Source organism: Heterodontus francisci, chromosome 24 (assembly GCF_036365525.1).
Source record: "Heterodontus francisci isolate sHetFra1 chromosome 24, sHetFra1.hap1, whole genome shotgun sequence".
NCBI lineage: Eukaryota > Metazoa > Chordata > Chondrichthyes > Heterodontiformes > Heterodontidae > Heterodontus > Heterodontus francisci.
Window position 1 is genome coordinate 30,275,962 of NC_090394.1, and position 25,084 is coordinate 30,301,045.

The following is a 25,084-nucleotide window of genomic DNA, read 5'->3' on the forward strand; positions in this document are numbered from 1 at the left end:
GCCTAAGAGCGAAGACCAAAGTACGGAAAGTCCTCATCAGGGAACTCCTCTTTGACGATGCTGCATTAACATCTCACACTGAAGTGTGTCTGCAGAGTCTCATCGACAGGTTTGCGGCTGCCTGCAACAAATTTGGCCTAACCATCAGCCTTAAGAAAACGAACGTCTTGGGACAGGACGTCAGAAATGCTCCATCCATAAATATCGGCGACCACATGGTTCAAGTGGTTCAAGAGTTCACCTACCTCGGCTCAACTATCACCTGTCTCCCGATGCAGACATCAGCAAGCGCATGGGAAAGGCTTCCACTGCTATGTCCAGACTGGCCAAGAGAGTGGGAAAATGGCGCACTGATACGGAACACAAAAGTCCGAGTGTATCAAGCCTGTGTCCTCAGTACCTTGCTCTGACAGCGAGGCCTGGACAATGTATGTCAGCCAAGAGCGACATCTCAATTCATTCCATCTTCGCTGCCTCCAGAGAATCCTTGGCATCAGGTGGCAGGACCACATCTCCAACACAGTAGTCCTCGAGGCGGCCAACATCCCGAGCTTATACACACTACTGAGTCAGCGGCCTTTGAGATGGATTGGCCAAATCAGCCGCATGGAAGATGGCAGGATCCCCAAGGACGCATTGTACAGTGAGCTCACCACTGGTATCAGACCCACTGGCCGTCCATGTCTCCGCTTTAAAGATGTCTGCAAACGCGACATGAAGTCGTGTAACATTGATCACAAGTCGTGGGAGTCAGTTGCCAGCGATCGCCAGAGCTGGTGGGCAGTCATAAAGGCAGGGCTAAAGTGTGGCGAGTCGAAGAGACTTAGCAGTTGGCAGGAAAAAAGACAGAAGCGCAAGGGGAGAGCCAACTGTGTAACAGCCCCGACAACCAATTTTTTCTGCAGCACCTGTGGAACAGCCTGTCCCTCTAGTATTGGCCTTTATAGCCACTCCAGGCGCTGCTCCACAAACCACTGACCACCTCCAGGCGCTTACCCATTGTCTCCCGAGACCAGGAGGCCAAAGACGAAGAAGATATAATATAAATAATGTGTGCGCCTGTGTGTACATACATGTAGGTGTGCGTGTGTATACATACGTACTGTCATGGTTTTTTTCTGGGAATATGTGGTTTGTCTTTAAGGCTTGCAAGTATTGCTTTAAGAACCGGTAAGCCTCAGGAGTTATAGGAAGGTGCATTTTCGTTGACTTAGAAACAGCCGTTTGGAGACTACAAATCGAAGAGTGCGTTCTCGTTACCATAGAAACAGCCACTAGGAGTGAGGTGCAAGTGATATATTTGTTGCAATTCAGTTTTGAACTGGCTGAGTTGAAGACAGTTTGTCCTGACAGAACACACTGACAGAGGACACAGACAGCTGTGGTATTCAGAAACTGAAAAAGAGCTGTTAATCATTTAAACTGAAGGAATAGGAATTTAATCTGTTTATTATCTCAAAATTCTAAAATATCAAGCCAAAACATAGATTTCTGGTAATTTTAAATTGAAGAAAGGGAAGTTGGACTGTGACAATCTTTCTTCCCTCAAAAACTGTAAAGTCAGATTGATTCTGTTGCAAGTATTTGCAAGTCGTTAATTGTTGAAATTCGCTGGAGAAGGAAAGCAACCTTCTGTGGGGACTTGATGCAACACGACTGTAAATTTGCAAGGAGTTGAATTTTTTCTATTTTAAATGTTGTTTATATCTTCACAGTATTTAAGAATTTAGTTCTTTTAATTAAAGAGTTAATTTGTTGATCTAAAGACACCTGGTTTGGTTAGCCTCATTCGGGGGTTAATAGATGGTACAATTTGGTTGGGTCTGTCTTTAATTTGGAAAATTTAAAATATGTTAGCCGAACTGTGGAGGGACGGGATTGAATTAACAGTGCGATTCTCCCACCACAATCAGAATCGTATATTTTGATTGGGGGCTTTGACAGTAGCGGTCGGTCGTAACAGTACGGGCATGTGTGCGCACACCCATGTGTGTGCGTAAGTGTGTGTGTGCGTACGTGTGTGCCTGCCTGCGTGCATGTACGCACAGGTAAGTGTGTGCGTGCATGCGTACGTACTTGAGTGTGTGTGTGTGTGTGTGTGCTAACACGTGCGTATGTATACGTACGTACGTGCGTGGGTGTATACCTGCCTGCGCATGTGTGTATGTACATGTCCGTCCGTGTGTGTGCATACACATGTATGCTCGTGTGTGTGTGTGTGTATACATATGTAATAGATCTCATGGATTTACTGAGCAGTCCACTCAGCAAATATGACACCGAACAGCCACTAAGCTCTTCAAAACTCTAAACTTCTTCGGATAGATTTCTAGCACCTGTCTTCCAGGATGCAGTCACAGATTTCCATCCAAGCAGTTCTCCTGCAATCCCAAACTCCACTAGTATGATGTCCACCAAAAACGCTGTGCTACTCGTGAACCACCTTGGCTCTGCTCGTAACCGTCTTGATGGCATGGAACCACCAGTATTTCTTCAAGTCACCGAAAGTAGCTGACACAACTTGTATTTGCCAATGGCCAGCCAGCTCCTCGAATCAGCTCCCACTCTTTGCTGCTTGTCTGTCAATAAACTCTGCCTGCATTCTGTTTGAGCTGTCCAGTCTTGTGATCTGGGGATGACTCTGGTCAGATGACTGTGTCTCTCATCTGGTTCCAACCAGTTCTGTCTCCCCAGAACCCTGAAGTTTTTAGTTTCACTTTTGTTGGGGACTATTTCAAACAAGTTTTGAAACCAGGGTTCATGCACCTAACAGAACATTGAATAAGTCAGCCAACAGTCTGCACACACTCCTCCATTGGTCTTGCAGATCGTGGACTCCATCACATTATTCACTTATTTAAAATGGACTATTAACTCACCTACCATCACTGTTTCTAGAAGGCTATTCCATGTCTTGATGACCCTTTGCATAAAATACCTTCCAGTTTCTTTTTTTTTGTGCTGATCTTAAATATATTCCTCCTAGTTACTGTTGTTTGATGGTAATATGATGTATCTTTATCCAGTGAATATTGTAACGTAGATTTATACTATGGGAAGTAGAGAAAATAATTTAGAAAGGTGTCGGACTTGTATTGAACCTCATTACAAGGATCACTGGTCTCTGGTTTATTGGAAGTTCAAAAATCAATTTTTCTCAACATTGGTCTGAAAAGAAAAAAAAAGACTTGCATTTACATAGCGCCTTTCATGACAACTGGACGTCTCAAAGTGCTTTACAGCCAATCAAGTACTTTTTGAAGTGTAGTTACTGTTGTAATGCAGGAAACGCGGCATCTGGTACAGCATAGCAAACTGTACTATTTTGACTTGTTTTATGTGATGTTGTTTGAGGGATAAATATTGTCCAGGACACCACGGGTAACTCCCTGCTCATCTTCGAAATAGTGCCACGGGATCTTTTACATCTACCTGAGCAGCAGGTTGAGCCTCGCTTTAATGTCTCACCCAAAATACGGCACCTCCAACAATACAGCGCTCCCCCAGTACTGCACTGGAGTGTCAGCCTTGATTTTTGTTTTGAAGTCCTGGAGTGGGGCTTGAACCAAGAACCTTGTGTTTCAGGCGAGAGTGCTACCAACTGAGCCACAGCTGACTGTCAGTGAATGACAGTCTGGTCAGTGTTTGGTTGAAAATGTGAGGTTACTTGATTTTATATTCAGTCGAGACAAGTCCAAAAAAAAATCGAAGTACTGAGTGAACCAGCCTTCGATCTAACTGCAGTATATTTTTCACAAGTATATTTGACATTGTATAAAGTAAGGGATATTTAAGTTAATGATTAAATAAAATAAATCATTAATGTTGAAACTTCCACTTTGAGGAGGTGATCATGCAGCTGTTATCACTGTATAACTTTATAGTCTGTGAAGGAAAAAATATTGTCCTATTCTTATAAAATATCTGGTATGTAGCCCAAAGTTTTAATTTACTTCAAGAACCAACTCAATCCATACTGGTAGTTTTCATGTGAGAAATTGAGAGTCTCTTTGTATTTTCCAGAAGGCTTCGAAACACGCTGTGGGGTTGAATTCTCCTAAGCTTTATTTCGGGCAACTGTTGCGTCCCAGATAGTAACTAGTTATTTTTTGATGAACTGCTCAAATTTATCTTGTATGCATCAGATAACATCTCCTGTGATTTAAAATATGTAGGTAGTGCTTTTAACATAGAGAAATATCACAAACGCAGTCAAGTTTAACAAAAACTGCATGCATTTTTTTGTTGGAAGTAGAATCATAGAAATTTTACGGCATAGAAAGAGGCCACTTGGCCCATTGTGTCTGCACTGGCTGAAAAAAGAAGAGCCACCCAGCCTAATTCCACTTTCCAGCATTTGGTCCATAGCCCTGCAGGTTATGGCACTTCAGGTGCACGTCTAGGCACCTTTTGTATGATGAGGTTTTCTGCCTCTACTGCCCTTTCAGGCAGTGAGTTCCAGACCCTCACCACCCTCGGGTGAAAACATTTTTCCCCATCTCCCCTCTAATCCTTCTACCAAACACTATGCCCCCTAGTTACTGACCCCTCAGCTAAGGTAAATGGGCCCTTCCCATCCACTCTATCCAGGCCGTTCTCAATTTTGGACAAATCAATCAAATCTCCCCTCTGCCTTCTCTGTTCCAAGGAGAGCAACCCCATCCTATCTAATCCTTTCTCATAGCTGCAATTTTCCAGTCCTGGCAACATCCTTGCAAATCTCCTCTGTGCCCTCTCTAGTGCAATTACATCCTTTCTGTAATGAGGTGACCAAAACTGCACGCAGTACTCAAGTTGAGGCATAATCAATGATTTATATAGTTCCCGCTTAACCTCCCTACTCTTACATTCTATGCCTCAGCTAATAAAGGAAAGGATTCCATATGCTTATTGACCTGTCCTGCTACTTTCAGGGCTCTGTGGACATTCACTCCAAGGTCCCTCACTTCCTCTACACCTCTCATTTATTATGTATTCCTTTGTCTTGTTTGACCTCCCCAAATGCATCTCACATTTCTCTGGGTTAAATTCCATTTGCCACTCTCTGTCCACCTGACCAGTCCATTGATATCTTCCTGCAGTCTATAGGTATCATCCTCGCTACCGAACATACGACCAATTTTAGCATCGTCTGCAAACTTCTTGATTTTTCACCTTACATTTACGTCCAAATTGTTAACATATAACACAAAAAGCAGGGGACCTAGTACTGAGCCTTGCGGAACCCCTCTGGAAACAGCCTTCCAGTGGCAAAAACACCTGTCAACAATTACCCTTTGTTTCCTGCCACTGAGTCAATTTTGTATCTAACTTGCTACATTCCCTTGGATCCCATGGGCTTTTTTTTTTAAACCAGTCTGCCATGTGGGGCAAAAGCCTTGCTATAATCCATGTAGACCACATAGACTGCACTACCCTCGGCAATCCTCCTTGTTACTTCCTCAAAAAGTTCAATCAAGTTAGTTAGACACTACCTTCTCTTAATCAATCCATGCTGACTATCCTTGATTAATCTGTGCCTTTCTAAGTGACAGTTTATCTTGTGTCTCAGAATTGAGTCCAATAATTTGCCACTACTGATAGACTGACTGGCCTGTAATTATTTAGTCTATCCCTCACTCCCTTTTTAAACAAAGGTACAACATTAGCTGACCTCCAATCCTCCAGCACCGCATCTATATCCAGTGAGGATTGGGAAATGATGTTCAGACCTTCCTCTATTTCCTCCCTGGCTTCTTTTAACAGTGTTATGATCCTACTTTTTTTTCGGGAAGTATGCAGTGTGTCTTTAAGTCAGCAAAGGATTAGTGCTTTGAGAAGAAGCCAGCCTCAGAAATTAGCAGGAATTATTGAGAAGGTGCATTCTGGTTGCCGTTGAATACAACCCTACAGAGAGGGAACCAACCAATTTCAGCTAGTTCATCCTGGTTGCCTTGGACACAGCCACTCAGAGACTAAGGATAAAGATACAATGTTGTGATTATCTTTTGAACTGTTTTTAGTGGAGACAATCTGTATTAACAGAGAGACCGTTGGACCAGCATGAACAGAACAGAGATCTCTGATCATTTAAACTGAAGGAAGGGAAGTTAGACTGTGACCATCTTTTATTCCTCAAAAATTCTAAAGTCAAATTGAATTGTTGAAAAGTGTTTGCAAGTGGTTGATCTACAGTGGTCATCGCTGGCTGGACAAGGAGTTGGAACCTCAGATGTTGGACATTTTTTTAAATGCCCATCGGACAGCTGCGAGGACGCGAGCAACCTTGGACTGTTCCACATTGGAAGATTCTACTTAGGCAGGAGCATAAAGCTGCACGGACTTTATTGTATTAACTTTTTTTAAAATACTGTTTATATCTTAGTGTTTAAAAATTTAGTTTTTCTAATTAACCAATTAATTAGTTGATTTAACGACACCTGGTTTGGTTTTCCTTATTCAGGGGTTAATAGATGGTTCAATTTGGCTGTAGTTTTCTTTAATTTGGAAAGTTTAAAGTTATATGTTAGGTGATCTGTGGAGTGACGGTACTGAATTGACGGTGTGTTGCTCCCACCGTAATCAGAATTGTATATTTTGATTGGGGGCTTTGACTTGAGCGGTCGGTCGTAACAACAGCCTCGGGTACATTTCATCTGACCCTGGTGATTTATCCACTATCAAGGATGCTAATCTCCTCACTATTACTTCTCTCCCTATGTTTAGGACATCCAATACTTCACACTCCTCCTCCTTAACTACAATGTCTGCATCCTCCTCCTCCTTGTGAAGACATGCAAAATATTAAGAACCATACCCACATCTTCCACCTCCACATGCAGGTTATCGTTTTGGTCTTTAATGGGCTCTACTGTTTCCTTAATTATCCTCTTACTCTTAAAATGTATTGATAAAACATCTTTGGGTTCTCCATGATTTTACTTGCCAATATTCTTTCATGCCATCTCTTTGCTAGCCTAACCTTTGTTTTGATTTCATCCCTCCACTTTGTATACTCCTCTTGGCTTTTTGTAGTATTGAGTTCTCTGTGTCTGACATAAGCTTTTATTTGGGTCACTGACCCGAAACGTTAACTCTGCTTCTCTTTTCACAGATGCTGCCAGACCTGCTGAGTGGTTCCAGCATTTCTTGTTTTTATTTCAGATTTCCAGCATCCGCAGTATTTTGCTTTTATTATATAAGCTTTTCTTTTCTGCCTTATCATACCCTGTAAGCTCCTTGACATCTAGGGGGCTCTGATTTGGCCATCCCACCCCTTCCCTTTGTAGGAAGATGTTTACTTTGAACTCCAGAATCTCCCTTTGACTCCCGCTGCTCTAACACGGATTTACCTTCAAGTAGCTGTTTCCAGGTCACTTTTGTTAAATTACCTCTCAGCTTGGTAAAATTGACCTTATCCCAATTTAGAACTTTAACTCTTGTTCTATCTCTGTCCTTTTCCATAATTATGATCACTACCACTAAAATGCTCGCCCACTGCCACCCCTTCCACCTGCCCAACTTCATTACGTAAAGCCATTTCTAGAACCGCACCCTCTCTTGTTGGATTTGCTTGATACTAGCCAAAGAATTTCTGCTGAATGCACCTAAGAATTCTGTTCCCATCATTCCTTTTCACACTCAAAATCTCCCAATCAGTATTGGAGTAGTTAACATCCCCTAGTATTACTGCCCTGTTGTTTTTGCACTTCTTCGAGATTTGCCTACATATTTGCTCTTCTATCTCCCTTGACTGTTCGGGGGTCTATAGTATCCAAAATTGCGCCCCTCCTTTTTTATCCCCCCTGTATCTCATCTGAAAACACTGTAACCAGGAACGTTGAGCTGCCATTCCTGTCTCTCTCTCTAAGCCATGTTTCTGTAATGGCTATGATATCATACTGCCATGTTTCTGTGTGTGCCCTCAGCTCGTCTGTTTTATTTGCTGTACCTTTCTTATCCTGAGTGGCGTGAAATAGGGCTGTGTTCTCGCACCCACACTTTTTGGGATTTTCTTCTACCTGCTGCTTTCACATGCGTTCAAGTCCTCTGAAGAAGGAATTTTCCTCCACACAAGATCAGGGGGCAGGTTGTTCAACCTTGCCCATCTAAGAGCGAAGTCCAAAGTACGGAAAGTCCTCATCAGGGAACTCCTCTTTGCTGACAATGTTGCTTTAACATCTCACACTGAAGAGTGCCTGCAGAGTCTCATCGACAGGTTTGTGGCTGCCTGCAATGAATTTGGCCTAACCATCAGCCTCAAGAAAACGAACTTCATGGGGCAGGACGTCAGAAATGCTCCATCCATCAATATTGGCGACCACGCTGTGAAAGTGGTTCAAGAGTTCATCTACCTAGGCTCAACTATCACCAGTAACCTGTCTCTAGATGCAGAAATCAACAAGCGCATGGGAAAGGCTTCCACTGCTATGTCCAGACTGGCCAAGAGAGTGTGGGAAATGGCGCACTGACACGGAACACAAAAGTCCGAGTGTATCAAGCCTGTGTCCTCAGTACCTTGCTCTACGGCAGCGAGGCCTGGACAACGTATGTCAGCCAAGAGCGACGTCTCAATTCATTCCATCTTCACTGCCTCCAGAGAATACTTGGCATCAGGTGGCAGGACCGTATCTCCAACACAGAAGTCCTCGAGGCGGCCAACATCCCCAGCTTATACACACTACTGAGTCAGTGGCGCTTGAGATGGCTTGGCCATGTGAGCCACATAGAAGATGGCAGGATCCCCAAAGACACATTGTACAGCGAGCTCGCCACTGGTATCAGACCTAACGGCCGTCCATGTCTCCGCTTTAAAGACGTCTGCAAACGTGACATGAAATCCTGTGACGTTGATCATAAGTCGTGGGAGTCAGTTGCCAGCGATCGCCAGAGCTGGCGGGCAGCCATAAAGACGGGGTTAAAGTGTGGCGAGTCGAAGAGACTTTGTAGTTGGCAGGAAAACAGACAGAGGCGCAAGGGGAGAGCCAACTGTGTAACAGCCCCGACAAACAAATTTCTCTGCAGCACCTGTGGAAGAGCCTGTCACTCTAGAATTGGCCTTTATAGCCACTCCAGGCGCTGCTTCACAAACCACTGACCACCTGCAGGTGCTTATCCATTGTCTTTTGAGATAAGGAGGCCAAAGAGGACACCTTGCATTGAGGTATATACCCTTGAGCACTGCCAAACTCTCTCTCCTTTTCTTTCCTTTGTTTCCTCTGCCTTCCAGACTCACTCACTAATTCTCTGCCTTCCATTTCCATTTCTGATTTTGTCTACCCTCAGGTTCCCATCCCCCTGTCAAACTCATTTAAACCTTGCCTAACAGCACCAGCAAACCACCTGGCATGGATATTGGTCCGGGCCCTATTGAGGTGCAAACCGTCTGCCTTGTATGGGTCCCACTTCCCCCAGAACCAGTCCCAATGCCCCAGGAATCTAAAGCCCTACCTCCTGCACCATCTCTCCAGCCACACATTCATCGGCTCTAACCTCCTATTTCTACGCTCACTCATGCATGGCACTGGGAGTAAACCAGAGACTGCTACCTCTGAGGTCCTGCTTTTTAATGTCTTGCCTAGCTCCCTAAAATCTGCTTTCAGGACCTCATCCCTCTTTCTACCTATGTCGTTGGTGCCAATGTGAACCATGACTTCTGCTATTCACCCTCCCCCTTAGAAATGTCCTGTAGCTGCTGTGTGACATTGTTCATCTTGGCACCAGGGAGGCAGCATACCATCCTGGAGTCACATCTACAGTCGTCGACGCCTATCTGTTCCCCTGACTATCAAATCCCCTACCACTATTTCTCTCCTCTTCCGTGCTTCTTCCTTCCCACCTAACACATGGAAAGCTACCTAGTTGTCAGTATGAAGCCACTACATTGTTGGGACAAAGAGACCTCTGAGCACCCATACTCGAGATAAGCATTGATCTGTTCAGTGCTGGCATTGTTCGCGGTAAACTGGAATTGTGTCTATATCTCAAACTTTCAAAATGAGATGATATGAAATATCAACATCCTTGCTGTTGTGCACCAGTTTGAATGGAAGTAGATTCCTTATGATGGAAGAAAAATCAGAGAGTCATCCCTGGACCACAAACACACTGGCAGGTTGTCCATCCACCCATTAGTAGCATCAAGGGGAGAAAGCAGATGGTCATGGCACAAATTTTAACTATCCAACCTTGAACTGAAGAGTTAGTGGTTGTAGCCACTAATTATTTTATGTCTGGTTTCTTCTGTCAAACCAGAGGGTGATGGATTGAGCTTTCTGATTCAATGGAGAAGGCAGTTGGTTAGTGAGCCTTTTTGTTTGCAGAGGTTTCAGGCAAGTCCTCCCACGCTGTCCAGGACATAGTAGGAACAGTAGTGAGGAGGCGGGATAAGGGTATTGTTACGACCAGATGAGCAATATGCCTAGGGGGTCTCTTGCTGTCTTCACCTGGTCTTATTGTAACAGGGTTTAATTTTAAACACACTGTTTTGAGCTCCCCTTTTTGTGAATCCCTGTTCTGTTTCCAATTATAAGGCGCATAACTGAGCACAAACAGGCTTTTTTGGTTTAAAGCAGAAAGATGAAATTTATTAAACCTTAATTCTAATACGGTTCACACCTGCAGATATATGACGCGCTTACGCTAGCATGCACACATTATATAAACATGCAAGATAGGGACAGAAAAGAGTAGAGATAAGTACAACAGTTTGAGGCAAAATCTTGTTACTGTTTCTCGAGCTTGCTGTATTCCTTAATTGAAGCTACATTGCTTTTCATTGTGGCTCAGTAATAATTTAAAAACTTTGTTCACGTGGCAAACCTTTCTCTCTGAGTTTCAAGTCTTCAATGATTTCAGTTCCCTGAGAGATAAGCAGGCAGGCAGGAGGTGTTCTTAGTTCCAGGAGAGCACACGCAGTTCTGCCTGGCAATTCCTTTGTTTGGGAGTTCAAATTCAAAAAGCTCCCGGGGTGCTCAACAGGTTTGTCATGTGACTGGTGCCTTATATGGAATAGTCTCTTCACAATCCTTGTTGGAGGTTCAAATTTCTCTCAACCCGGCCAGAAGCCATGTGACTAAAACTAGTCTGACCACTTCTGTGTATTGGAGAGCAACTGCAGAGTCTCCATTGTTTCAACATTGTCTGTTACCATGGAAACGTCTTTCTGGTCAGTGCTTGCAACTTTAAGTTTTAATGTTCATATGGCAAAATAATGCGTGCCTCAGTCTTGGCAGGTGGGGGTTTGTCTGACAGTATTTACTGTGAAATGGCTCTAACGTGGCTGGCGCTTCTGTTCTCTTTCCAGTCTCTTAATTATGTAGAATGTCAAATGTCTTTTATAGCAGTGCAAGACTGAGAATTTAATCCATTCTAAGGAAAAGCTCATCATTAAAATAACCCTTTTAGAAGCTAAAGAGCTGATTTTAATTCTGGAAATTGAGGGCCTAGACAGATAGCAAAACATTGGGCCATCTGCAGTGTAAGGCCAAGGAGATTTTAATTGCCAGGCCTAATCTCCGTAGGCTCTGTCAGACTCCAGTCTGAACTCAGTGGGAAGTGTTGTCAGAAGGACGTCACCATCGGCTCAAAGAACAGTCCCTGCCACTCAAGCAAGTGGTTGGGAGGGAGGTCAGGAGGGCATTGGGAGAGGGGGAGGTAAGCCTGGGACAGGAGAGACACTCAGTTTCCTTGTGCGGCCTGGAGGAATATTCCTCCTGGCCCACAAGGACATTTTTAAAAAAAAATTATTTTTGCCTCTTTGGGTTTGTTCTGGTCCTGGCACCACTTTCACAGGGGTGGCCTGGTGGGGAAGCCATGAAGGAATTTTTGTGCATATCTTGGGCTAAAATTGCAGTCAAACTGTTATGACGTATGCATCAGGTAATGCCTCTGTTATCTAAAATATGTAGGTAGTGTCTTTAACGCAGAAAAATATCTCAAACACAATCAAGTTTAGCAAAAACTACATGCATATAGAGAGATACAGCACTGAAACAGGCCCTTTGGCCCACCGAGTCTGTGCCCACCATCAACCACACATTTATACTAATCCTGCATTAATCCCATATCCCCTACCAGATCCCCACCATTCTCCTACCACCTACCTACACTAAGGGCAATTTACAATGGCCAATTTTCCTATCAACCTGCAAGTCTTTGGCTGTGGGAGGAAACTGGAGCATCCGACGGAAACCCACGCCGTCACAGGGAGAACTTGCAAACTCCGCACAGGCAGTACCCAGAACGGAACCCGGGTCACTGGAGTTGTGAGGCTACGGTGCTAGCCACTGTGCTGCCCACACGCTTACCGCCCACACACAAGTACTTTGAGCCGAAAATTCTCCCTATGCATATTCGAAGAAGAACCCAGCTGACTTCTGTGAGTATGCCTCTCACCTGCTCTAAAGAGCAAGTTTAGATTGCTGACTGCAGGAAGGTCGTGGAATCGGTGCAGTTAAGCCACTGAGGCCTTTTTAATTGCCCTGTTTCTGCCAGGTGGGAAGAGTTAAAATCAGTTCATAAGAGTTGATGTTTATTGTGTGTCTGTATAAATGGCAAATGTTAATTGTACAACTTGCAGGTTGATAGGTAAATTGGCCATTATAAGTTGCCCCTAGTATAGGTAGGGGAATTGAGGGAAGGTGGGGATGTGGTAGGAATATGGGATTAATGTAGGATTAGTATAAACGGGGCGTTGATGGTCGGCACAGACTCGATGGGTCGAAGGGCCTGTTTCAGTGCTGTATCTCTAAATAAATAAAATAAATAAATAAACAAATGGTTTGCTATTTCAGCCCTAAAGCTGAAGCAGCAGGAATAGATAGCATGCATGATTGATAACTGTGAGGATTAGTTTGTTGAGTTGCTGAACTAAATTAGATCACGATAGGGTCCTTGATAATGTGATTAGCTGCTGTAATGTTAGAATACCTGATGTGGACAATGTGGATCACTTCTCTAACCTTGGGAGCCTCCTCAGCAAGGGAAGACATTAACAATGAAACTCAGCATCGCCTCCAGTCTGTCAGCGCAGCCTTCGGTTGTCTGAGGAAAAAGAGTGTTTGGCGACCAAGACCTCAAATCTGGCACCAAGCTCACGGGCTACAGGGTTACCTGCCTTCCTGTATGTGTCTGAAACATGGACACTGTATAGCCGACATCTCAAAGCCCTGGAGAGATATCACCGGTGGTGCCTCCGCAAGTTCCTGCAAATTCAGTGGCAGGACAGGTGCTAAAATATCAGTGTCCTCTCTCAGGCCAACACCCCCAGTATCGAAACACTGGTTATGGCTAGTCAGATATGTTGGGCGGGCCACATCGTCCACATGCCTGACACAAGACTTCCAAAAGAAACTTCCTACTCAGAGCTCCGTCACGGCAAGAGGTTACCAGGACGGCAGAGGAAACGCTACAGGATGTCCTTAAAGCATACCTGAAAAAATGTGACATCTCCACTGATTTGTGGGAATCTGTTGCCCAAGACCGGCCAAAATGGAGAAGAAACATCTGCAAAGGTTCCAGCCAGTTCGAACAATGTTGACATGCCCAGGCAGCGACCAAGTGCAAACAGCAGAAGGAATGTTTGGAAATTCGAGCATTCCATCCACTCGCCTCATCAAACACCACCTGCCCCACCTGTGGCAGAGTGTGCAGATCCAGAATTGGACTATTCAGTCACCCACCACCCTGGAGTGGAAGAAAGTCGTCCTCGTTCCTGAGGGACTGCCTAAGAAGAAGAATACCTGATATTGGCCAGATACTCCCCAGTTACTTTGCATAGATTTTCTCATCTCTCATAGATGCAAATTTTCCACTTATAGTTAGTGTGATCAATAATAGTTTATCCCTGTTGGTTGATTTGAGCTGTTATTCTAATTGCATCTGGTGCAAAGGCACATAATGGCAAGAATAAATGAGATGTTCACTTGCTCAAGTTTTCACTGCAGCAGTCATTTGTTCTGTTAAATCTGTTTATCCTAAAGCAATTGTTGATGTAGTACAGTAAAGGCCTGCTACCCGACCTGAACCCAACATGGGTCGGGTCGGGCCGCTCTTCCGGGTCCGGCCTGTGGGCTCGGCTCGGGCCAGGTCTGGGTCGGACACACACAGCAAGAATTGCAGGTAAGTGTTAAAAGTTTAAAAACTTATCTGAGCTGCGAGTCCAGGACGTCAAGCAGGGAAACCCTGAGTGTGCGCTGTGAGCGTCTCTACGACGTCATCACGCTCATGCTGCAGCTTCCTGAAGATTGGGAGTCGGATGCTAAGTAAAGTGAACATTGCGGTAGTTGGGTTGGGTTCGGGGGGAAATTGGAGGGACTCTGGCCGGGTTGGGCTTGGGTCCGATGTGTTTCGGGTCGGGGGTTTTTTGTGACTTGAGCAGGCCTTTATAGTACAGCCCCTTGTTTAGTAGTTATCGAAAGGGCAAGCAGAAGTCCATCATAGAGTGTTGGAGTCGATGCAAAAAATGGATGGCTCATGCCATTAAACAATTAATCAAGAATTCTCCATGCAAATATGAAATATTAAGACTGTTAATTATGTGAAGAAAAATATAACCTTTTATTGACCAAATGTCGGGTTTGGTGATCAACAGATAATGCACAAAATTGTATCCCAGGTCATTTTTTAAAAAAGAACTGCATTTTTTAGAGGTCATGTCTTTTATTAATTGTGTGCAATATGTTTGCAGTGATCCACTGCTGTGCTACATCGTCTTCTGTTGTATATACTTATGGGTCATGTTCTTTCATCTGTACTTCTCACTGCTGTTTTGTTGGAATTAAAAGGAATGAATTTTGAGGACTTCTGAAACTGGCTTATAATTTTGCTGCCCTCCATCTGTATATGTGGCAGAACTGGGCATTCCTCCCCGTCTTCCAGGAAGAGGCTGCACTGTTCGTGTGCATCAGGGGGCTTTGAGATAATTCTCATGCGATTTTTTTTTTTTTTCCCAGAAGCAAAGGTTGATAAAAGCTTAGCAGTCAACATATTGCTGTGCCTTTGCACATGTCACTGTTGGAAGCTGAGTCCTGGGGGCAACTGTGATGTCTCTCAGTCTTGCCATGTTGTTTGGTTGCCCTAATTGCCTTTCCAAACCTCCTAAAATCACCATTATAGCATCTTAGAGTCTGGACCTTAGTGTCGTAGTGTCTGTATTCTTATGAGTCTGTGTTTATTGCCAGCATGAGGTTTCCAGCCTGCCCCTCTCTTCTCGCCCCTTTCCTGTGCTCTGAGACAAAAATACTTTAGGACCTTAAAACCATCTTTTCAAGATAAAGCAGAATGTGTGGTTCAGCATTGTCAATATCTCTGTACAGTTCTTTGTCTATCACTGAATTGTGCAGAGGGATGCAGGAATATTTAGTTAAAAGGCATTGGTGCTTTTTCTGTGGATGTTGGAAATCTGAAATAAAAACAGAAAATGCTGGAAATACTCTGGAGAGAGAAACAGTTTACGCTTCAGGTCAATGACGATTCATCAGAACTGGCAAAAATAAGCAATGTTGCAGGCTTCAAGCAAGTGGAGAGGAAAGTGGGTCGGGAGCAAGGAGCAAAGAATTAAAGGAAAGGTCTTTGATGTGGAAGGCAGAAGTGATTAAAATGACAAAAGGGATAATGGGGGAAGTGGAAAAAAAAGATGGATTTAGAGGAGCTGTAAATGGCAACAGCAAAATTGTTACTGTAACCTGCTGTCCAAGAAAATGGGAGCAGTGGTTATGAAATTTTTGAACTCATTGAGTCTGGAAGGCTATTAAGTGCCAAATTGAAAGATGAGGTGCTGTTCCTCGAGCTCAAGTTGAGCTTCATCAGAACATCGTAGGAAGCTGAAGTGGGAGTGGGATGGAGAATTAAAATAGCAAGCTACTGAAAGGTAGGGGCCACACTTGCAGACTGGACAGAGGTGTTCAGCAAAGGAGTCATCCAATTTATGTTCCATCTCCCCAAAATAGAGGCAACTGCATTGTGAGCAGCGAATACAATATACTAAATTGAAAGAAGTACAGGTAAATTGCTGTTTGATGGGAAAGGAGTGTCTGGGGCCCTGGATAGTCGGAAGGGAGGAGGTGAAAGGGCAGGGGAGTGGGTGTTGGGGGTGATTGAAGAGTAGACCAAGGTGTAGTGCAAGGAATGATCCCTTTCTGGAATGCTGCAAGGGGAGGTGAAGATTTGTTTGGTGATGGCATCACATTGGAGGTGGCAGACATGATGGAGGATGATCGATTGAATGTGGAGGCTGATGACATGAAAGATTGGGGAAATCTATTGTGGTTCTGGAAGGAAGGAGTGAGAGCACAAGTACGGGAAATAGGATGGATACAGTTGAGGGCCCTATCAACTGTGGTGGAAGAGAATCCTCCTCGGTTGAGGAAAAGTTAAGACTATTGGAAGCACTAGTATAGAATAGTCGGAACAATGCAACTGAGACACCGAGGGCCTGGAATAGTCCTTGCAGAAAGTGGGGCGGGAACAGGTGTAATGATGGTACATGTGGGAGTTACTGGGTACCTTTGGGAGACTGAGAGTTTACAGTCGATATCGGTGAACTGCCTATCCCTAGAAATAGAAATAGAGAAGGCAAGGAAAAAAAGAATGAGGTGGACCATGCGAAGGTGAGGGAAGGAGAAAAATTGGAAGCAAAGTTGAGGAAATTTTCAGTTCAGAGTAAGAGCAGGAAGCAACAGTCATCAGTGTACTGGAAAAGAGTGAAGCAGGGACGTGGTTGGACTGGGATGTTGGGATTTTTCATTGAAAGGCTGACATTAACTGCAAAGCTGTGACATTCTGGTTAAAATTTCCCTTGCTTGCCAACTAGGACCTATTTTCTGATCCTGAAACCACCATCCATGCTATACTGCTGTGCCCCATTCATGCTGGGCTATTTATGCCAAATCTACAATAATTAAATGCAAAAGTTGTAGTGCAGAACACTTCAATTTGACTATTGAACTGGCAGGACTCAGTCAATTGGGTCAACAACAAAGATTTGCGATTGTACAATACCTTTAACATAGAAAAATATTTCCAGGTGCTTCGCAGAAGCATAATGAGTTGAAGATGAATATCGAGTGTTGCGACCAGGTGAGAAAGGTGTTTAGGGTTCCCTCTCAGCCTTCACCTGGTCTTACAGTAATAGAGTTTTATTTTAAACACTGTTTTTAGCTCCCCCTTGGTGAATCCTTGTTTGCTGCTTTCTAATTATAAGGCAAAGAAACCAGCAGAAACCGATTTTCTTGAGTTTAAAGAAGAAGGGTTGAAATTTATTAAACATAAACTCTAATTTGGTTACCGCCTGCGGATACACGATGCGCCCACGCTAGCATGCATATGTGATGCACACATGCAGATAGAGACAGAAAAGAGCAGAAGAAAAATAAAGTAGTAAAGTTTGAGGCAATCTCTGAAGAGGGTTTTTGTTACTGTTCTTCGAGCTCACTGTAGAGTCCTTGATTGTAGGTAGATCTTGCTTTTTGTTGGGGCCCAGTATTATTATTATTCACTGTCGGAGACTTTTCTCTTTTGGGGTTCATGTGTCTTCAGTGAATTTGGAGTTCTGTGAGAAAGAGATGGAGAGCCAGACAGGAGAGGTCTTTCAGTCCAGGAGCAAACAGACACTGAGTTCAAACTGTTAGTACAATTCAGAAAAACCCAGGTTGCCAAGCAGGTTAGTCATGTGACTAGCTGGTCTGACCACATCTGTTTGTGGATTCTGTGGTCTTAGCCGACTATGGAATGTCTCTTCTTACACACAATACCTGGTGCTCAAAGTCCATTGTGGGTTAAATTGGAGCAGGGAAATAGCCCCTTTGTCCTTCCAAGCACTGGCTGTTGGTATGCAAAAAAAAATTTTCCTGCCAAGGGCTGGGTGATTTTTTTAATAAGCCCTTTCTTCACTTCAACAATTTTCTAATCAATGTTCATGTGACAAAATTAATATGCCTCATTCTTGGCAGGTGGGGGTCCAGCATGACATGAGTCAAAGGAGGAGATATTGGGAGAGGAAAGTTTGGTCAGAGGTGGGGTTTAGAAGGAGCAAAGAAAGGTGCAGAGAGGGAGAAGTTTTAGAGAGGAATGCCTAGAGTTTAGAACATAGATGGCTGTAGGGATGGCCACCAATAGCAAGTTGAAGGGTGGAGAGTATGTTCAACAGGCTGGCTTGAATTGGAGCGCTGAGTTCATGGTGGGGCGGTGGTGGTAGGGCTGGGGGAGTCTGCAGATGTAGGGAGTGATGAGGCCATGAGTGCTAGATTATGTAACAATGTAATAACTAAATCTATTGAAGCACCCTAGAAATATATATTTTTTTAGAAAAACCTCTCCATCTACTCGTTTCACAGGCCACTTGCTGGTACTCCAATTTCTTTTGAAACGCTGAGAGCCATTATCTGGCAATAGTGTAACCTGGCTGGTACGAATGAGTTGGTGGCATTTATTTGAACTGGCACTGTAACGAGGGCCATTAATTGTGCTTATTTACTTATCTGTCCATCTGCATTGAATGGAAAAGATCAAACATATACGGCATTCTCTGGTTCCACTCAAGTTGTGAAAAACATTGGCAAATACATTTCGATAAAATTATAGGCAAGGTGAACCAAACAGTTCCTTGTTCCACTAGAATCAGTGGTTAAGTAGCTAAATCCCCGTTTACAGTGAGTGAAATTGATGTAGTTTTGGAAAGAAATTCAGCTGTGCCTCCAAGCCTAATGTGGAAATTATAGATTTTCAAAATAGTGAGATGACTGCTTCAAAACGGATTTGCTATTTACAGTAGATGTAAATAAGTTTGTGCCGAGTTAGTGTTTTTCACAGGATTGTTGCATAATTTGTTTTCATTCTTTAAACAAGTATGAGTTTACAAGGGTCATAGGTTTAAATAAATTCTGAGAGATAGTGGGCATTTGGTGATAAATCAGATGGTCCCACAGTGGAACATTGAAAACCGCTGCGCTGAAACATCATTCCGAGATATGGGTGGATTTGGGATGTCCTGAAGTTTTCAAACTTACAACAGTTCTGTGTGTGAAAAGAGATGCATTTTTATATCACAAAAACTAACATGCAAGTCCTTAACAAATGTTTTTTAGACATTCTTGACATTTGTTTACTGCACGAAAATTCAAACTGAAGAGTTGGAATAACAGTTCAGGTTGGGATTTATAGTCTGATTTCTGAGTGAAATCTGAGAATGATATTTTACTTTGTACATCAAGGCAGAATTAAAATATTTCCCACTGATGTTGCCATACTGTTCTTTAATTCACAAGTGAGGAGGACTTCCAGCATACTCAATATTGATTCTGTGTCTGGCCCGAATTCACTCTGCTTTAAGTGAAATATCCTTGTTAATCTTTTTTTCCTCATGTTAATGGACTCCAGTTAATTTTAGAAGTTGGAACTGATTTTTTGTTAACTTTTTCCTGCCAACAGGGTGAATCTGTGAAGTATTTTCTGGATAACCTTGACCAGATTGGACAACTGGTGAGTGTAAATCCTACTTATTTTAACAATCAGAACGTAGAGAATTTGCCCTTGCTAATTCGGAAAACTAGATTACACTGTGTATATGCTTAAAATTTATTTAAATTTAGTGTCTTCCACATAATGCAAAAGTCATCACTGGGGATAAAAATCAGATTATAAAATAATGTTTGGTGTGTCTACTATATGATGGCTTTGAGTTTTTTTCTTATTTGGGCCAATTGCATTTCTCTCCCTTTCCCTACCACTAGTTCCATACCATACTTGTATGTAGCAACTTAGCACACTTTAAAAATGCCTCATAAAGTTTCATGCAGTGAATTAGTTTTGGAGTGTAGTGGGGATCTGTGGGAAAAGCTACCAACTAGTTTGTTTGCAGGAAGGATCTATAACAGCCTAAGACCATAGTTGGTACTTGCCTATTGCTATGATGTGATCAAGGCAAATGGTGTAAATAGGTTCCGGAGACAGCTGAATGTATTTGTGGGAAAAGGCCAGATGGAGGAATAATGCTAAACTGACTTTTTCTTGTGTTGAAACCCCCACTTTGCAATTCTTTGCCTGGCTTTCTCCAGAAAGTTATCTCCTGCAAGACCATTGGGCAAGAATTGGATTCCACTGAAATCGCGTTGAAGGAGGTTGGGGAGGTGTGTCAGGGAGGATTTGATCAGTGATGTCAATGCCAAACGTTGCAATGCATACAAGACTCCTTTAATGCTGATTAGTTTGAATTGGATGTACCTGTTTCAAGTGGGGAAACTGATCACCGAAATAAGGCTGTATGGGCCAGCCTTTATGATTTATATAATTTTGATATCAATTATAAAAAATCTAATTTTATTTGTGTGCGTGCGTAAGCCTAACTGATTGGATTTGTGTTCACGTAGGGAGTGATGAAATGCTTATCACCTCCAAGAATGTATAATGTCAAGGATGATGACAGTAGGTTTCCCAGATGTTTGTGATTAGGATAGCTCCGGGTTCTGTCAACAAACCTTCCCTTTGGTTGCTTAAGACCGTTGGCCATTTCATTTGTAGTGGCAAGCTGCAGAAGGTCTGTGGGACATTTCTATACCAGGTGCTGGAAGGTGGGATTAGATTGGGCAGCTAGTTTTTTCATCCGGTGCAGACACGATGAGCTGAATGGCCACCTTCTGTGCTGTAACCTTTCTATGGTTCTAAGGTATCCTTTCGAACATATGAAGAAAGGAATTAGGAGCAGGAATACGTCACTTGGCCCCTCAAGCCTGCTCCGCCATTTGACAAGATCATGGCTGATCTGATTGTAACCTCAACTCCACATTCCCACCTAAACCCAATAACCTTTCACCCCTTGGCTCATCAAGAATCTATCTACCTCTGCCTTAAAAATATTCAGAATCTGCTTCCACCGCTTGTTGAGGAGGAGAGTTACAAATACTCACAACCCTTGCATCTGTCTTATCTATTCACCTTGCAGGATACAAAATACCTGTTCAATTCATCTGTCATCTCCTTATTTTCCCTTATTAATTCCCCAGACTCACTTTCTATGGGACCAATGCTCACTTTGTTAACTCCTTTTTAAATATCTATCGAAACTCTTACTATCGGTCTTTATATTTCTATCCAGCTTTATCTCTTACTCTAATGTTTCCCTCCTTAATCTTTTAGTCGTTCTTTGCTGCTTTTTATGTTCTGTCCAATCTTCTGACCTGCTGCCCATCTTTGCGCGATTATATGCTTTTTCTTTAAGTTTGATACTATCTTTAACTTTTTTAGTTAACCACAGTGGGTGGGTCCTCTCCTTGGAATTTGTCTTTCTGGTTGGAATGTATCTATTCTGTGTATTCTGAAATATCCCCTTCTGCATCCTGGTTTCCTGAACTTAAGACATCCCTCTTTATTGCGGTAATACTATCATTAATTAACAGAGCCACCCCTCCACCTTTTCCTAGCTTCCTCTCCTTCCTAAATGTCATGTACCCTTCAATATTCAGGTCCCAATCTATGTCATCCTACAGCCATGTCTCTGTAATGGCTATCAGAGTACTTATTTATTTCTATTTGTGCTATCCGTTCATCTGTTTTGTTTCGAATGCTATGTGCACTCAGATACAGCGACTTTAGACTTTAGTTTTGTCCTTTTTTATTATTTTTGTAACCTGGAGCCTTATCTGCTGATTTTACTCTTACATTTGTACTCGCTGTCCTTTCCTGTCATGGTCTGTTTATCTTTTCCCATATTAATACCTTTCTCTCTTGCCTTGTCTCTACTTGTGATTTACCACATCTTCCCAAATTTGATCCTTTGCCCCCACTATTTTGTTTAAAACCCTCTGTACTTCCCTAGTTCTGCAGCTCGTTAGAACACTGGTCTCAGCATGGTTCAGGTGTAAACTGTCCCAATGGTATAGCCCCTGCTTTCCCCAGTACTGGTGCCAGTGCCCCACGAACCGGAACCCACTTCTACCACACCAGTCTTTGAGCCACGCATTCATTTCTCTAATCTTACTTTCCCTACTCCAATTTGCATGTGGCTCAGGTAATAATTTAGAGATTATTACCTTTTTGAGGTTCTGCTTCCTAATTTGGTGCCTAGCTCTTCATACTGACTATGCAGAACCTCCTTTCTTATCCTCCCTATTTTGTTGGTACCTACATGGACCAAGAGGACTAGATTCTCCCCCTCCCACTGTAAGTTCCTCTCCAGCCCTGAGGAGATGTCCCAACCCTGGCATCGGGCACACAACATAGTCTACTAGACCTTTGCTGCAGAGAACAGTGTCAATCCCCCTCACAATACTGTTCCCGATGACCACTACTTTCCTTTTTGCTGTCCCCCCCCCCCCCCAGCTTAAATTGCTTCCTGTACCATGGTGCCCTGGTTAGTCTGCTCTTCCACAGTACAGCCCTCACTCTGGTCCATACAAGCTGCAAGAATCTCGAACTTGTTGCTCAATTGCAAGGACTGAGGCTCCTCCACTCCCACCTTCTCTATCCCCTTACCTGCCTGACTCGCAGTGACACCCTCCTGTCCCTGACCACTGACCAAAACAGACGACCCTATCTTAATGATGCCTTCTGGAACAAAGTGTCCAGTAACTATCCCCCTCCCTGATGCATCACAGTGTCTGCAGCCCGGCCTCCAGCTCAATGAATCTGAGCTGAAGCTCCTCGAGCCACAGATGCTTATTACAGACGTGGTTGCCATGGCATCCAGGAGCTCCCATGTCCTTCGTTTGATCAGTGCCATTCTTGCTCATCTGTGTGTTTGCAGTGGAAGCCAGTGTTGCTGGAAATGCCTGCTGATGGCAAGTAGCAATTTCTAACAAGATGCAGCTTTTGTTTGTGGCTTATGAATATCAAACCTTCAGGCTATCAATAGAAAAACATGAAGACCAACCCCACTTCCTTCAGGAGATTTTATCATCTAGTCTCAGCCTTTAGAAGCTGCAAACCATCCTAGTTTAGTACGGGTCATGGTGCCATGCTGAGCACCAAAGCATATTCAGCCAAGGCCCAACAATTGTGGAGGAAACCCAATCTTCACATAATGAACCAGTTTTGGAGTGCACTGATACGTGGGGAAACCTACCAGCCAATTTGTTCACAACAGGTCCCAAAACAGCCTATGAATCCTTATTCAAGCACTCAGCTACACCCCAAGTTGATTACGTCCCAACTACCCAGTAATTGCATTTATTGCATCTTAAAATCCATTATAAAAATGAATGGGAGCCTGCTTATAATTATTTGCAGTCCAGTGGATGAACAGCACCTCAGATGCTTGGACTAGGAAGAATGCTGGGAGGAGTGTGGAAAGGGGGAAAAATTATGGTGAAAGACAAGTGAGGAGAGGCTACCCTTCGTTAAAAATCAAACTCTCTAAGCTCATAGGAATTCTGCTTTCCACTCAAATGCATTTATGAAGCCATTTGTAGTACCTGTGTGCTGTTACAGGCCTCCTTCCCTCCTGTATGATTCTGTGTGAGGAGGATTTTTCAGTCTTAATACTGAATGTTTAGTGCTAATTCTGTCCTGTCTTTGCCTGTGCCTTTTGAACTTTGTTTAACAAATGTTTATAACATTGCTGTTTGATTTAAAACACTCATGAGCTGGCCATGAACACCATCAATTGCTTCTGATGGTAATTCCTAAATTTGGAAGTTTTTTGAATTTTCCTGTCTGTCATTTTTTTCCTTAGCCTTGCTTCTGCCCCAGCATTGTCAGGTTTTGCAGTACACCCACAACTGATGAATATGCAAAAACCGTCAATCAAGAAATACAACCGTTGTTCTTGGCTCCTCACCACCATTTCTTCCAAAGATCTTCAGTTCTGTTAACGGTCACAGTTTATTGTGTATTGTATTTGCCCACATTTGCTGCAGCTATTCGAAAATGTTTTCCTGTTTTAACTGTATCCTAAGTGCAAGCTAGGGAATTCTCAGACTTCACTGGTTTGGATATCACTGATATGTCTCATGGAAATTTACAGATTTGTCTCCTGGAAATTTGCGGTTCATACAAGCTTTTTTAAAATGGTCTAGTTAGTCAAGCTGTAAATTCAGTAATTATCATTAGCTTACAAATGCACTATTCACATTAGTTAACTATAACTTCAACTTATTACTGTCTTACCCATTTATGCAAATACAGTATGTGCTTTTACTGCAGCAGATTTACAGCCTAATTTGTAGCATTGGAGTAGCCAACTGAAATCACTAACTCAGCACAGATTGAAATCCATTTGCGACCAGCTTAATCTCCCAACGGCAGTGAAACTGAGCAAAGCTGTTCTCGCTAACCTGAAGTTATTAATATTAATGTTGGATATTGAGGGAGGGGGATTTTTTTTAAACTGTGCTGAAATAAAAAAAAAATTACTACAGTTTCAAATAAAGTCAACACCAACACCATGACCTCAAATCAATAATCTCACTGGATTCCAATCACTCAACACTCCAGCTTTTAATTCTCTTGGTGAGATTATTCCTTTGCCACCACTCTCCGAAAAACATTAGAGTAGATTTCTGTTAACTTCAACTTGAGCTTTAAGTTTAGTCTTTGCCACTAGTGGCGCCAGCAATTATTGCTGCTGTTCAGATTACATTTTGTGCATTCTTTTAAGTAAAGCAAAATTGTTCAAGGTTTAAGGAACAGAATGCAAATCTCGCTGTAGAAGAAAATTTTTCAAATATTTACTGAACGCTTGCCCCTTTTTAAATCTTTGTACACATTTAATTTGATTCACATAGTTATTTGCAGCAAACATTACAGCTGATACTTGATTATTTTCCTAAATGTAGAACATGTCATTAGCATAGTAGCATGGGACCTATTGGAGAAAAACATATGTGTCTTTTAGAAAACAAATACATCTGGCAAGCAGTTCCCTTTTCCTCTCCCCTCCTTCCAAAAGCAAACAACAAGCTCAATCCCATGTCTGATTAATATCCAGTCATTACTGGAGTTTGAACCTGCTGTGATTGTGGGCTTGTGAAATGAGCATCTTAAACAGTATTTTGCTTTTATCTTAAACTGATGTTTTGCTAGACAAGCAGTTCATCTAATTTGAATATGTTTAAGCTTTTCTTGTTGGGAGGGTGGTTCCAGGGGAAAGGGGGTGGTGTTAAAAAGAGGTGAA

General features: G+C 42.9%; 1 protein-coding gene across 1 annotated transcript in view; it reads left to right on the forward strand.

Annotated features, from left to right (window-relative positions):
* The window catches only part of LOC137383274 (guanine nucleotide-binding protein subunit alpha-12-like), a 165,293-nt gene that overhangs the window by 129,619 nt on the left and 10,590 nt on the right, over nt 1-25,084 (forward strand). The window contains exon 3 of the mRNA XM_068055826.1: nt 19,408-19,458. Coding sequence (XP_067911927.1) covers nt 19,408-19,458 — 51 coding nt within the window. The remainder of the gene's footprint in view (nt 1-19,407; nt 19,459-25,084) is intronic.